Here is a 16,095-nt window from a genome sequence, read left to right as displayed (position 1 = left end):
CAGTGTCCTGTACAAACTGGCTCTACTTTGTCTTTATAAGACGGATGTGACTCGTGCGCTTTAATCCTGGGAACTGATTTACAAACACAAGTATTTACCAAACATATTCTCTATTTACCATAGCAATGCATCGTGCTGAAACAAGCCCCTATCTTTGCATAACTGGTTTTGAAAAGGTCCTTCTCAAGAAAGATATCTGTTCCCTATCACTTCCAAATAATACTCTGTGATTTTTTTTTAATGCTACTCCCCCCGGAATCACGATAATTTATGTTCCTGTATGCTCCAAGAAATAATAAGATGACTCCTGCACTTTTTGAACAAGATGTGGTTCAGCTATAAGGTCTGTGATCTTATAACAACCGCAATTACCACACTCAACACATTAATGGCAACGCCTAACCTTTGATTTTATGTACTCATGTTCATTTCACATTTATCGAAAGCACATTAACCACGTTTAAAACATCTCGCTCTGCTAAATCACTTGTGGGCCGGTCCACGTAGCACGTGAGATCCAGCCACATGTGCAACCAGCACTTCTAAATACAGGAAGGTTTAATTGGAATGTGCTAAGTGATGCATCTTTGGGGGGGTGACCTGAATTAATTACTTAAAAAATATTATTATTTATATTTGATTGTTGAGTTAGCGAATTGATTTCCTTTATTGTATTACCGTTCAGTTAAGGTAACTATTGAAATATTTCTCGGTTTTGTTTTGTTTCATTGAAGCTCGATAGATTATTAATGTTTGTTTCTCCTCTATTTCAAAGTTGGTCTGATCAGCCTGCACCAAAGTTCCCCTTTGCTCTCTGTTTGGTAAGATTTTGGTCAGTTTGAGCAGTTAGTCTGTTACATAATTACCCTGTGTTGTCATTACAACTTGAATTTAGTCTTTATCTGACCTCTTTGTAGAGTCCCCTATTATTTTACTGATATATATAAATATATATAAATAAAATTTGTACTTGATTGAGTTATTAAAGCTTTTCAGATAAAGATAATTTTTTCACTATTTCTTATGATTTGACCAGGTGTTTAATGAAAATACAAACATGGACAGTGATACAATGTTCATATTTTTTTATAATTTTCATAGCACTAGTGTTTGAAATCAAGTAATCAAGATGTTTTTTAACCTTTAATTAGAGCCTTAACAAAAACAAATACTTTAGATGCCAGTACTGACATTTTTTCCCATTTCACCGGCTCAAAAGCACAATTGATGAGAACCACTGACCAACAGACATTTTTACAACAATGGGTTGCCTGTTTCTTTGGTATTTCATGACAAATTAGGGAGATGGAGCTCAAGAGTTGGTTCCAAGTGTTAAATATTAAAGTGGTTGCTGGTAAATGGGGACTGTGTGAATGCAGTGGGAGGGGAAAAAAGATCTATTTGAGGTTTTTAAATTTTTTTTAAAGAAAGAATGTTTTGTTAAGCTCAACGAAAACCCAAAAATCCATCTAAAGTGGATGACGGCCTCATGAGTTGTGGATTTATAAAAAGAAAACAGTCCACTCTTCAGTCACATCTTGACTTACTGACGTGACTCTATTCAAAGTTTCCATTGCACAGCCCAAACATCTGAGCTTAATACCACACACAGACTCAACGTGCATTTCTTTAACGTTTCATCATGTTAGCAAAGTTATAGTATCGCATTAATGGTTGAGCCGCAGAGGCTTAATTTAATTTATACTTTTTCATTTGTAAATTGAAGTTCTGCAAAGACAAATATCAAAGTTTTTACTTGGAGCCTGTGTTTGTGTTTTGTATTGTGAACGACAGGATTATCAAGAGCTTTCAACAGGAGTGTGTGTGATATTTTCCCTTCATTAGTTATCAGAATGAATTCATTTCAAATATTTGCTTATTGGGACATTACGCCAGATAATAAGGAATACACTTAAAAAATAGAAAAATGAATATTATTTTCAGACTCATTATCCTTTACATCTTTATAAAGCCAAAGTTGAGTATCACTGTCTTCTTATGTGTTTCCAAGTTTATTTTCTTACTTTTTAACACACTGTTTCTGATTAATATCCTTTCATCATTTCACCTTATGACCCCCAAAATCCTTTTACAATCAGTTTAAGTGTTTTATTGATGCCTCTGAATCATCCTTTGTGCTCGTTTTGTATTATGTGTTAATTTTTAATTATAAATTTGATGGTGTTGATAATTTTCAGTATATTTCATTTAAAACCTACTGTGCTTCTTACCGTGCTTCATTGTATGAAGTAAATAACCTTATCATACAACCTCAGTGTGTTCAATAGTGTTACTGTGATGCTCTAAATGAAGTAAATACATGTGTGTGTGGGTATATTTTTTTTAATTCTAGGACAATATGACTTGTCAGATCACAAAAGTAGGTGAAATACTCTGATATTATGACAGTGGCGTGAGTGTGACCCAGTTTCTAGAGACTGCATTACTTACGCACAGCTGCCTGTCTCTGCCTCTCCACACTGTGCCTGCCTGTCTGCCATTCACCAGCGGGGCCACATACATGCATGCTCACAGTTTTCTGTGGCAGCAACATATGCGGCCCATTATTTCAAGGCACAGGAAGTGGAAGAGGCAAAACACACAGTCCATAAGGAGTTTTAATTGTGTACAGTAGTCTTTGCCTGTGTCGTGACCTATTCAGAGCTGTCATGGATCATATTTGCATGTACAGGACATTTTAGAGTGAGATAATGCAGGCAAAGCAGATAGGGTGAGTTTGGGGTATTAGGGTGCACTCCTGTCATGCTCCTGCTCAGGCCAGCAGACACGCAGATGGAGTGATTAAAATAAAAATAAAAAACAGCAACGAAAAATACTAAAATAATTGTGTGTTTGGTTTTATTTCAGTGAAGCATTGTCTGATGGTGCAAATGCATGTGAGAGATCTGTAATGATTGTTTCTGTGAATTGATTTGCCTGAGGTACTTTTTTTTTTTTTTTTAGCCAGCATTATATTTTTTTAGTCTGTTTTTGTACAGTGCCCACTCTGAAAAACCAACAGGAGTAGAGTTCAAAGAAACAGGATAAAGGAAACTTTTCCTTTTGACGTCACTCTAACCTTGTGATTACGTCTTGTGAGTTCTCATCCTCAGATAAAGGACCGATTTGAGGTGTTATTATATTCGGGTGATATAATTGGTGATAATTAAAGTGTTAAAGTGATTGGTAGATTAAGGTTAAAAACACACTGTAAGCTGGTCTTGTGCCTTGACTAGAAGAAAAACTGTACTGCCACAAATGTAAAGGTTTCCTCTAAACTAACTAAATGTTAAATCAGCTTATTTACATTTCTTTTGTCTGGTTATGAGAAACATGGTAAAGTGGGGAGTCACTGCTTTTATTAACTTAACATAATCATCTTAGGTTCTCGGCATATCCCTGAGAGCTGTCCATAATAAGCTTAACATATTCATGACTGTGTGCAGATTAAACTTTTAGAGATGGCTCTTAGTATTCAGGGGAGCCCTAAGAATCTGATGAGGAATATATGAAACTACTTAGTTGTTTATGCAGGATTTAATGGAAACACACACGCAGTCACATGACTGGTGAAACATTCACCTTTTAGTCCTTGTCTGCAGCCATCCACTAAACTGACCTATTTAACACAATGTAAACTCGAGTCTCCAGTGCTCGTGCTGACGTAACACTTTCATATGAAGGTAATTAGGAGTCCCAGGCATGACTCACTGCTGTTAGTCACTAAAAATCAGAGCCTGATGTTCCATGTCTATTTCCAAAACCTTCATTCAGAATATGAATGAATGACTTCATCGGTCTTTAAGGCGTTTGACCTGCTAAAGCACTTTCAAAGAAAGTAAAGGAGATTTTTCTCTACGTTGACCATCTAGCCAAAATACGATATGTTTAATGGAAAAACTGCTTTCAAAAGCACTCAGATGTTCCACTAGAAAGCCCTAGTATTTAAAAGCTCAACAAATACAGTGCGCCATTATAGCCACATTACGGGGAGTGTGAGTCAGCCACAGCAGTTATTGTGTTGTTATTGTTTTTGGGGTGGAAAAAAGTTTAAACAATGTGTTGCATAACTTTTCAGTTTGTAAATTGAACCTCTGACATTAAGATAGAAATCTTACTTTAGAGCTTGTATTTATGCTATGCACTGTGAATTACTGCATCTAAAATTACACTAAATTCTACACCAGTATGGTGGCGTTTTCATCTATTGAGACAAAGCACATAATATCAAGATCAACAGCCAAGATCTAAACAGTTACAACTAAAACTTGTTTCCATGCAATTATTTCTGCTGTCATTGTGTAAGTGCTGTGTTTTCCTCCACCCTTGTTTCTCTCAAGGCTCAAAATTGGCAGATCAATATGTGAGTTCTGCCTGAAGCTGAAAATTAACCCATGGGAAGGAGTTGAGTTTTCCGTATTTAAAAAGCCTGTTGGAATTTCCAGTGATTTAAGCACGTTGAGACTTTTTGGAGTTATATTAATCCAACTGGTTCGTGTTTCAAGATATTTAGACAGTGGCCCTGTATGAGAGTTGGATTACTTCCTTTTAATCCTCAACGTGAAGCGGATTGCAGGACAACATGTTGCTTGCCTGTGATGTTGTTTATATATTCCTTTTCACCAAATGCTACGTAAAGACTATGTGCTTTACAAAAATGTACCTTGGGTCTTGTATTTGACCAAAGTATCAGCTGGATGCAGTGCACCAAGTACAGCAGCCCATTTCTCCACAGAGAGCAACTTCAAAGGTCAAAACAGTGACTGGGCTGCATTTGAGTTAGAAATACTCACCTTCACTCCAGTCAGTGTCCGTTCTCATATAACCCTTCTGGTTGCTATGGTTACTGACCATACCTCATCTCCTACTCCTACTCCTCCTTCTCCTCAGATCTCTCTTCCTGTGAGAGTCATTGGGTTTACAGGGGGAGTCCGTGGGCGAAGCCTCTATTTTACATACAGAGACCTGTTACCTAGACATAGAGGAGGCGATTCAAGTGCTTCCTGGACAAAATCTCTAAGTGCCATGTTGTGTCATGTAACCGTTTCCAATCACAGCAGCTGCATGAGAAAGTTTACCAGGCAGAAAACATAATGGGGAGTCTCCATTGCTTGAGTTTTGAGTCATTACTTCCTGGAGGGTATACACTGAGAGTGAGAGCAAGCAGACTGGAGTTATTAAGAACAGCCTGTTTCAGTGTTCAATTACCTCAGTAATTACCACATTTTAAAAACCCACAACTGTTGACTGTGACCGTCTCAGGCACGGGCAGTGCAGTCCTGACAAATCTGCAAAGGGGATTTGCATAATCAAAAGATCTGGACTCATAACAAGCTAAATAATACAAATAACTATCCAGAGCTGATTTGCTTAGTTTAGGAGAGACACATCTCTGAGTGCATGTGTGTCTAAGCCCATTTAAAAGACAGATTTCCTGATGTATGCAGATTGCAGGTGTGCATGTGAGAGACCAAAAGCACTGTAAGGGTCCTGCTTATCCTCTCAACTGGATTGTGTTAATCTACTAATCGAGAACCATTTACATAACTGCTTTAGTGCAACTGCAGTTAAGCAATTACTGCCCTCATTTCCATCTTTTCCCACAGTGTGCTATCTACTCTTGAACTTTCTACACTTGAACTTTAATCTCACTCTTTCCCCCCCGAGTCCCAATGTCTTTAAACTCCATTAATTGTCTGCACTCCTTCCTTCCTTTTTTTTCACTAAGTGCCCTTCCTCCGAGCATAGTCTGAACTGAATGTTTTCCTTTTCTTGTCTGTTACTGAGACTCTTGCAGATCTTATAGTCTGATCTCAATCAACACGTTATTTTCACAGAATGAAACCTGCAAGATGTTTATTCCATTCCATTCATATATTTAGTGGCATGCTGTCACACTTTTTAAAAAATCTATTTTGTTACCTTGTAAATAGCTTGTCTGCACTCTATGTGTGGATCTTAATCTGTGGAGTCTGGATCAAATGATTACACATGCTTGTGGGACAAAGACTCTAAAGTAAACCTGATTGCTTAATTGTTTGGCGTAACACCTTACACTGGTATTTCTTAAATTTGACTTACAGTAAATTACACTATTTTTTGTAAATTTCACAATCTATTTGGCATTCCTAGTATTGCATCTTTCCGTCATTACAGCATCATTCTTCATCATATCTTTATCATATCATAATAGTGATACATAATAAACAAAGGATTTAATCTTTGCTATATGGAGAAAGAGCAGGGGAAGAATTATGCTTCTAGTTAGAGTAAAAGTATTTAAATAAATACTAAAGAAAAGCACATTTCTTTTCTAATAATTTTTCTACAAAACAAATCCACTTCAGTTATCAAAACCTATACATTTAATTATGACCATAGCTAACTTTAGTTTAGTTCTGTGCTGCCATCTGCTGGTACAAAATCAATATTACGTTTTTGCGAGCATAAAAAATATACATCGATGAACGACTCATAAAAACAAATAGGAGAATTTAAAGGATCCTCGAGCTCCAAAATAGTAACTCGTTGTTAGACGTACTCCGTTGAACTCATTTTTGTCTGTCCTCATGCTAAATGAATTCTAACAAATGTTCTCGATATATTAGTCGTTCGACAGTTGATTTCTCTTGACTTTAGGGTTATTTGAACTTCCTGCCACTGCAGCCAATCAAATCCTAATCAATAAAAACGAGCTTTCGGCGCTTTCCAATCACAGTGCGCAGAATGAAAAGTGGGCGTGGACGTGGAGTGGAGCAGCTGACAGACTTTCCGGCGCGTCGTGTGTGTTTGGAGTTTGACCACAAAAACCAGAGGACGTGGGGATTTCAGGGGAGATGGAAGAATGAGTTGGGGCTCTAAATAGTGAACAAACCGAGATATTCCCAGAAGCAATTTAATCTGGAGGGTTTCATTAAACTGGTGTTGTCACGGGAAAGGTAAGCCGATATTAGAAGTGTTGAATGTCAGCCCTCGTTAGCGTTAGCTCCTAAAGCACCGGTTATTTCAGCTAACGCCTCCTGCCACATCCAATTGCTGCTGTCTTTTTAATATCAAATGCAGAAGCCCTATATATAGAAATGCCATTGTGTGTGTATATAGCGTTCCTTTTTGCCCCTAACTTTTATTAAGAGTGCTAAATTTAGTTTGGAAGTCCCCTTTATCGGCAAAGTTATTGTCATCGGAGCCCTGTCCTGCTTATCCAAGAGGGGCACCAGGACACTTGATTTGCAGTCATTGCACTTTAAGGATGTCATCTTCTCAATATAGCTACCAAGGGCTCGGTTAATAATATCTAAAATACACTATAGACCTCGTAGCACACATCTGAACAAAATTGTGTCTGGGATTATTTGGCCTTAATTAGTAAAAGGAAAGGACCTTTCTAAGATAAGACAGATTAAAAAAAAAAAAATTACATTTGTTTTGGAAATCCGCCTGAGTCTGAGCTACGTGGCTGAGATCTGTTGGTTTCATCTGTAATATGAAAGCAGCTTTTCTTTTATAGTAATCAAATGACATATTTTACACCAGTTATGCACAATGTTAAAACCTATGAGAGGTTAACTGAAGAAAATTGAAAGTATTGTTATAACTTGCTGAGAAGTTTTGGTTGTGGTATTCATGTGGTTGACATACCACCTTCCTAAACACTTTGGGAGATCAAGCACACCCCTCCAAACTTAAAAAACTAAACCCACACTAAAAATCTAATTAAAAATTCCTCATGAATATTTGGCACGTACTGCATTCAATTCATTTTTATTTATATAGCACTAATTCACAACAACAGTCACACCAAGACACTTTATATTATATTGTAAAGACACTAGAATATTGAAAATAGGAAGAAACCACAACAATCACATGACCCCCTATGAATAAGCACTTGGTGACAGTGGCAAAAACCAGGCTCAAGGAAGACAGCCATCCGCTGTGACTGGTTGTTTGATTGTTTTTTTCCCCCCAGTACAATCTCACTTTGGAGAAAACTCATGTGATGATGAGGGAACACAACCTTTCAAAACATCTGTTACTTTGCGACAGGTGCACTCTGTTAGCTGCTTGTCCTTGAACGTGCTTCATACTGTATATGTATTGCTGTTTTTCACACACTGCACCATTACTAGTATCACCACAGTAATGTTTTGTTCGTAATCTTTCAGAAATCACTGGGATTGTGTTTGTTCCCCAAAACATTCCTAATTGATTTAAAATTTTGGTTTAATTTCAGCCATGGATCCTTCGCTAACTGCCAGTTCATCCGCTTCCAAACTGGACCCTTCGTCTCCTACCACCCTGAGACCCGGACCTTCCTCTCTCAGCTCATCTGTTAACTCGACTACGACAAATTCAAACTGGCCAAATCCAAAACTCACAATGCCAACACCTCCAGCCACACCCTCGTCTTCTCCCTCCACTGCCTGCCCTCGGACTTCTCCAAATCTTCATTACCGCTCTTCCTCCCTTTCCACACCGACAACCTCGCCTCTTCGGCAACCAATCAGGAGCCTCTCCCAGGGGGGCAGATCTCAGCTAAACGCCGCGTCTACGGGGAATCCCATGACCGGATCATCAGCTGCTGGAGGTGCTGCCACAGTTCCGCAGACTCCTCCCACACCAGAGCAAGGTGAGAATCAAAACTGACCTTCAACCTTCACTTTGCAGTTCTTCAGGAATCAGTGCTGCCAACACTCCCAGGTTACTGTGTGTGTGCAGTGCAGTGTTTCCATGACCACAGACATTTACCTCAGCATGTAAAGCAGCCTCTCCCTTTTTGCTGACCTGAAGAGAAAAGATGGTTTCACATGTGTTTTTCAAACTAAACAAATACAGTATGCAAGTAGGACATCTTTTGGTTGAAGGGGAATAGCACTTTTTATCTTTTTAAGGCCTTTGCAGTGATTTATATATTTAGCCTAACTGGTGTATTGTCAAATTCACCTGCTCAGTCATTTCATTAAGTAAACACTTTCCAGTTTCTTTAGCTGTCTAAAATAATATAATTAAGTATCTTAAAGTTCTGAATGTACTGAAAGTAAAACAGGGAGATGGACTGCACCACTATGGAAGTGTTTGCACACCAGGAGAACGAGCAGCAGCTGTTTGCTGTGCTAGATAAACAGTTATTTTAGGGCTCAGGCAGATGGTTAAAGTGTACGTGGCTTTACCAGCGTAAGTTACTGGATGCTTTACATTTTCTTCTGCTTCTTGAGACCTGCAGGCACAGGCAGGCCACACCTTCACTCACCAGTATCACTTACAGCCCGCATGAGCATTGTGAATCTCGGAAAAGTGTTTCCACATCTGTTTTTCCTGCTGTTTGTTTTAAACAGAACAAACATGACCGCTTACTTTACGGGAAGCAGACACGTTTTCAGTGTGAGATCCTGTTCCTTTGGAGAACTGGGATTTAAGAGTAGCAGAAATCATTAGCCAAAGGAAGATGATAATTAAACCAAGAGGGCTCTGTGGTATTGTCAGGTCTTGTCAAGGCCAAAGCTGTTTCTGGAAGGATCTGACTCATGCTCATGCTCTGGGATCACTGATGTCACAGATTGCCACACTGAGCTGGTCTCTTGTTTCTATTTTTGTTTTTTGGGAACATCTGCAGAGTATTTAAAAACAAATGTAGAGTAATAAGGAGTAGTTACTCCTTCGAAAAACCTGAAGCAAACCTAATATATTAAAGAGCTGCTTTTTTTTCTTTCTTTTTTTTTAAGTGGACATAATATCAAGCTCCATATGTTTATTCTTGGACTTTTCTTGGTTAGCTCTGCATGAATTAGAGTTCAATGTAATTCATATTTGTCTTATACAACGTCGTTCATCCACTGTCTGAACCAAATTATTTTATCTCTCTTACCTTTAAGGCCACCATCCTCTGATTGGCTGTTGCTCTCTAACAGAAGGTTTAAACAGCACCCTGTGTGGGGCAGCTGCTCACTTTGAAAGCTGTGTCCCTGAAATGATCACATAAAGTGCAACAGGGAGGCTTTTGTAAGACAAGCTGGAAGTTAGTGTCACTTCGGTTCCCTGGACAAATGGCATTTTTCTATAGGATTTTGAGTTGAGAAAAAAAAAAGCTTTATGAAAATAAAACCACTGAAGTCGTGTTAAAGACACTGGCATGTTTTGCTCAGCATTATTAACACAACTAACAGAACTTCAGTGGTGGTTCAATCATAACTGCTGCTGCCAAAAGTAAAGGGCTAGTATTAGGCTTCAGTTGGCGTGAAGGTGAGCGTGATTGGTTATCTTTCTGTCTCTCTGTGTTAGCCCTGTAAATGGACTAGCACTCTATTACAGTTGGGATAGGCTCCATTGAAATGTCATTAAATCTGACATGTAAAACCTTCAAAATTCACAAATGAGATATTTGTATGTATATTATATGGTAAAACAACACGTCTGAAAATGTTTAAATCTCGTGTTAAATACACATCTTATTTAAATCATCTAAGTAAAACCTTATTCAAATCACCCATTGACTCTGAAACAGTGGAACCAAAGGTCTCAATTAACTCTTTGCCCCTTGGACACCTAGTAGGGGGTAACCCTTAGTTTCTGTCATTATCAGGCCAGCTTCCAGAGCTTTCTATTTGGAATTACAAAACTAACTATCTGGTTAAAAACTGAAGCATTAATTTCAGCCTAACAGTTATAACTTGCATTGTATATGCTTGCTAATAAAGATATTTAAAACTGAATAGGTTCTTGGTTTTTTCAAGGCTAGCCCCAGTAAGCTGTATAAGCACATGTCACCCTAACTGACCTCTGATGCACACCCAGTGCTCTGGAAGCGGGCCTGAAATACCACAGAAACCAATGATTTATAAAAAGAGAAAAACAAGGGTTACCTTAGTAGGTATCCAAGGGGGGGAAAGTTAAAGAGCCCTAAAATCTACTGGATGGATTTTGAAAATGTATTTTCTGTTTCAGAGGAGCCAGAGGAGGAGGTCAGTTTTGAGGATTTGGAGGAGAGAGCAAAGTCAGGTGATGCCAAAGCACAGACTAAGGTTAGTGACAATGATCATACTGCAGACACTGTGGACTTTAGTCGCCATATGGTGATGACAGAGCATATGAGCTAAGTAATTATACATTTTATTTTAGAGTGACAGGTCACTAAGTCACAGTAATGCTTGTGTTGCAAGTCTAAAAGTCTGTGTGTGTCTGCACAGATGGGCCGCTACTTCCTGGCATTGGCAGAAGAAAGCGATGAAGAACTGAACAACTGCACAGCGGTCACTTGGCTCGTCCAGGCTGCTAAACAGGGCCGCAAGGATGCGGTCAGACTGCTGCAGCAGTGTTTGGCCTCCAGGAAAGGTATGACTGCTACTCTTAATGCACATCTTTTAGAAGAATGGAACCAGTGTGAAACTGGAGCCTGATTAAGCTAATGTTCGTCTGTCCATTCATCCTCATTTGTTCTTCAGGCATCACACTGGAAAACTTTGAGGAGGTGAAGAAGTTGTGTACAGAGACTCGTTTTGAGAGAGGAGTGAGGAAGGCTTCTCTGCTCATTTATTGGAAGTTAAACCCAGAGAGGAAGAAGTCGGTGCCTGTTTCTGAGATGCTAGAGAACGTTGAACATGTTAACACAGAGCCGGGTATGAGAGGAATAATACTGTATTTCAAATCATTTACATTTTGAAGGCATTCGTTTTTTAAATTATACTTTCTACCCTCCATCTGCAGACACACCAGTATCCCCTGGTCCACTAAACAGGTCTGCTAAGAAACAGAGGAGAGTCCTGGAGACTATGGTCACCAGTGAGGGTATGTGTGGTCTGAAATGTGTCTTCTAATAGGATTAACCATGCACAATTTGTCATTTCCCCAAGCCCAAAGTGTCCTACAGACCTGTCAGAGTAAAATAAAAGTAATAATGTTTCTTCTGTACTTCTTTGCAGCCAGTTCCCATGTGGGTCTTGATGACTTTGTTGAGATGACCAAGAAGTACGCCCAGGGTATTGCACCCTCACCAGTTATGGCTGCTGCAGGGGATGATGATGATGACGATGATGAAATAGTAGTGAAAAATCCAGATGAACTGCCCCTGCATCAAAAGGTGGTTTGGGGGGGGTAGTGGTCTGCCTTTGTCATCTTCTTTTCACGCTCTGCTTGTCTTGAGTTTAGCAAATCTGTGAAAAAGTGAAACAAATTCTGCAACTTAATCAGCTTTGGTCCTGCTCTGTTTTCATTCTTTCAATATTAGCCTTTGTGGAGGAAAATCAATCATCTGATTTATATTTCTAAATCATTTTCCATTCCTTTATGTGTTAATATTCAGTTGGAAGCTGGTTTATTAGACATAATAACAGCTCAAGCGAAGCTTCATCAGTCAGGACGTGAATGTTCACCTGACATAAATTCACCTGAAGCACGACCAGCTGTGCAGCCAAAGCTTCACCTGTGTAGTTGTCAGTTGATATGATCCTTCATTTAACAGCCAGAAATGATTCAAATACACTCACTAAATTAACATTAAAAGTTGCAGTGAAAATTTTAACCGGTCACAAATGATAATGTTTTTTCGGACTTCAGACTTCCGGTGAACTTCTTTTTCTTTTTTTTCTTCCTTTTTTTGGGGGTGGGGAGTATTCTTAGCTTCTTTTGGACCAGATAATGAATAATAATTAATAGCTTCATCAAAAAGGGGGAAAAAAGCATCAGTTGTATAGCTAGTTTTAAGTGTTCAGGTCTAAACTAAACTGATTTTCTCAGGATCATCTGATTAACTAGATCTGCGCCTTCTCTTTCTACCGTCTTTCTAAAAAAAAAAAAAAATTTCCCAAAGAAACACATTAAATCGCCTTCAAGTCCCACAACATCACCAGAAAAACTTTTTTAGTCATTCAATTTAAAAAAAAATTTTTTGTTTGTCTGATTCCATCTCTGCGACGTACTGATTCTGTCTGTCTTGTTGTTTTCCCAGCTGCTGAAGTTTCCTCTGTACGCCCTTCTCGAGATAAAAGAACATCTTATCGACTGGGCATCACGAGCGGGCATGCAGTGGCTCAGCGCCCTGATCCCCACCCACCACGTTAACGCACTTATATTCTTCTTTATCATCTCCAACCTCACAATCGAGTTCTTCATCTTCATCATCCCCCTGCTGGTTTTCTACCTCTCGTTCTTCTCCATGATCATCTGCACACTACGTGTATTTCAGGTTTGTCACGATGTACTAGATGTATTTAGTGATTTCTGATAATGTAGTACCTTTGTTTTATTAAAACAAAACATTTCTTTCTACAGAATTCCAAAGCGTGGGAAAATTTCCGTGCTCTGACAGACCTGCTTGCTCAGTTTGAACCTGGTCTCGACCTGGAGCAGGCTGAGACAAACTTTGGATGGACGCACTTGGAGCCTTATCTGTAAGTCCACATCACTCAGTTGCCAGTTTTACAGTTTAATAATGTAAAGATTAGCTTCAATTTGATCTTTTCTTCCTTTAATATTACCATAAAGAAGAATTGAACTGCTTCTGCAGCAGAACAATTACTTTTTTTTTGTTTTCTCAGGTACTTCCTGCTCTCGGTGGTCTTTGTGGTTTTCGCCTTCCCTGTAGCTGATAAATCCTGGATCCCCTGCTCAGAACTGGCTGCGGTCGCTCTTTTCTTCACCATTACTGCCTTCCTCAGCCTTCATGCCTCAGCTCAGCTCTTCGCTCGTAAAGCCCTCGTCACAGAGGTCCTCTCTGGAGCATGCTCCCTCACTCATTTCTTCCCGGAGTCCCTGTGGTTCCTCCGAATGTTCGGGAAGACTTTCATCACTGTGCCTCTTGGAGATATTGTGGCATTAAACCTGGGGATGCCATGTCTGCTGTATGGACACCTTGTCTATCTCCTCTTCCGTATGGCCCAGCTGAGAGGCTTTAAGGGCACCTATCTGTGCTTGGTGCCCTACTTGGTTTGCTTCACCTGGTGCGAGCTTTGCTTGGTGTTCCTTAATAATGCCTCGGCAATAGGACTCATCCGCACATGTGTGGGCTACTTCCTCTTCCTGTTTGCCCTTCCTATACTTTCACTGGGTATGGCTGCGATGCTCATCATCCAGTTAGTGCAGTGGTTTCTCACCCTGGAGGTCACCAAGATGGTGGTCACACTGACTGTTTGCTTTGTGCCGGTAGTGCTGAGGCTTTGGACTCGCTTCAGCCTCAACCCCATCAAGGTGTTTCGGTCTTTGTCGCGGAGCAGTGTTGTCAAGCTCATCCTGGTTTGGCTCAGTGCCGTGGTGCTCTTCTGCTGGATGTACGTCTACAGGTCTGAGGGCATGAAGGTGTACAACTCCACCCTGACGTGGCCTGAGTACAGCAACCTCTGTGGCCCTCTGGCCTGGAAGGAGTCCAACATGGCCCAAACCCAGATTCTCTGCTCTCATCTGGAAGGACATCGTGTCACATGGACGGGACGATTCAAATATGTCCGTGTGACCGACATTGAGAACGGGCCGCAGTCGGTTATCAACCTGCTGCCTTTATTTGTAGGGAACTGGATGCGGTGCCTGTACGGTGAGCCATATCCTCTGTGTGACGACTTGAAGAATGCGACCGCTGAGCCCCAGCCTCTGCCCGCCCCAGCTCCTCCTCCCGAAGATCCCCTGTGTAAACTTAAAAAACTGGCAAAGCACGAATGCCACGTCAAACGGTTTGACCGATACAAGTTTGAAGTCACAATGGGCATGCCGCTCGAGAGGAAGACCAGGAACGGGACGATCATCGAGGATGAAGACGCCACTAAGGACATAGTACTGCGGGCTAGTAATGAGTTCAAGTCTGTGCTTTTACACTTAAACACTGGCAGCCTGGTGGAGTTCAGTACCATACTGGAGGGGCGTTTAGGCTCCAAATGGCCTGTGTTTGAACTGAAAGCCATTCACTGCATGTCGTGCGGCGACGCCCGCCTTCCCAGCCGCAGACAGTACAAGATTGAACATGACTGGAGGCGTACGGCTCAGAATGCCCTCCAGTTCGGTTTTGACTTCTTCTTCAACCCCTTCCTGACTGCACAGCTCGGACAACACTCAGAGACGGAGACCGAAACAGAGGTTGTGACACAGCAGGGAGGATAGACGAGATGGTTGGGGATAATACTGTCATCAGCGAAGAACACTAATGATTTTTACCCACTGATCTTAAAAGAATCGGACTGCAATATTTTTGAGTGTCTTACTGTAGAAAGTAGACGGACCTTCAGACATGTGATCTATCTACTGAGTGAGTGTGTGTGTGTGTGTGTTTGCATTCTTATAGCTTTTGAGCCAAAATGCGTGACTACATATAACGAAGAAACAGTTAATGCTAAAAAACAAGAAGCACACAATAATGTGGTTTTTAAGTACTTTACTGCCAAACACCACATGAGGAAAAACGTCGCGTAAAGCTCGCTGTGTTCAGCTTGTTATAAACATTTCACCCGGTTTAAGCTAATCATCGTAAGTATAGTAATGACATAATTTTGATTTGTTACTGGATGCTATGCAAACACTACATCTGCAAATCTTTCTGTATGTCGTGACTTTTTGTGGCCAAAATCATCAGTGTTGATCTTCTGCACTTGCCTTGTTAAAGTGCACTCGCATCGTTGTGTAGCTACCGCTGTTGAAGGCAAGGTTGTCATATAGATATGTTTTGCCTATAATTATGTAACGTACGGTTTGTCCATACAGATTTCAAGTGCCTTCTGAAGTATATTATTTGGGAGCGATTAGACTAAATTAAGTCTCTAAGAGCTCTGCTGCATCAGAGCTTTTATTTATTACAGAACAGTTAACCAGGTTCGGCTTTCTTTACCTTCATGTCTTTCTTCCCTGTATTTGTCGTCATCTCTGCTGTGCAGGGACTTAATATATTGAACATTTACGATCCCAGAGTGATGATGTGGTTTAAGTTAGGTTGTCACTACTTTTTTCTGTACTGTGTCCTATAAATATTTTAAGAAATCAAGTGTGTGTTGCAGTTTTATTAAAAAATCATTTATGTTTTACTGATCTTTAGACACAAAATCTTAGCCCTTCTTATGTAATTTATTGGATTTTTCTTGCATTAAACACTCACTGGCCAATTTATTAATCATATCTTGCTAGTAC

At 40.0% G+C, this 16,095-nt stretch overlaps 1 protein-coding gene across 1 annotated transcript; it reads left to right on the top strand.

The window, feature by feature from the left end:
- Positions 1 to 6,726: 6,726 nt before the first annotated feature.
- Positions 6,727 to 15,952, top strand: wfs1b (Wolfram syndrome 1b (wolframin)). The gene is made up of 10 exons (XM_003444688.5): positions 6,727 to 6,938; positions 8,234 to 8,629; positions 10,942 to 11,018; positions 11,184 to 11,328; positions 11,439 to 11,612; positions 11,701 to 11,781; positions 11,916 to 12,073; positions 12,941 to 13,177; positions 13,264 to 13,382; positions 13,530 to 15,952. Exons 2-10 carry the CDS (start codon positions 8,236 to 8,238, stop codon positions 15,076 to 15,078), a joined length of 2,934 nt encoding a protein of 977 aa, XP_003444736.1. The 5' UTR covers positions 6,727 to 6,938; positions 8,234 to 8,235; the 3' UTR covers positions 15,079 to 15,952.
- Positions 15,953 to 16,095: the final 143 nt, after the last annotated feature.

Source organism: Oreochromis niloticus, linkage group LG2 (genome assembly GCF_001858045.2).
Source record: "Oreochromis niloticus isolate F11D_XX linkage group LG2, O_niloticus_UMD_NMBU, whole genome shotgun sequence".
NCBI classification, from domain to species: Eukaryota; Metazoa; Chordata; class Actinopteri; order Cichliformes; family Cichlidae; genus Oreochromis; species Oreochromis niloticus.
This window is presented reverse-complemented; position numbering and strand designations above follow the sequence as displayed.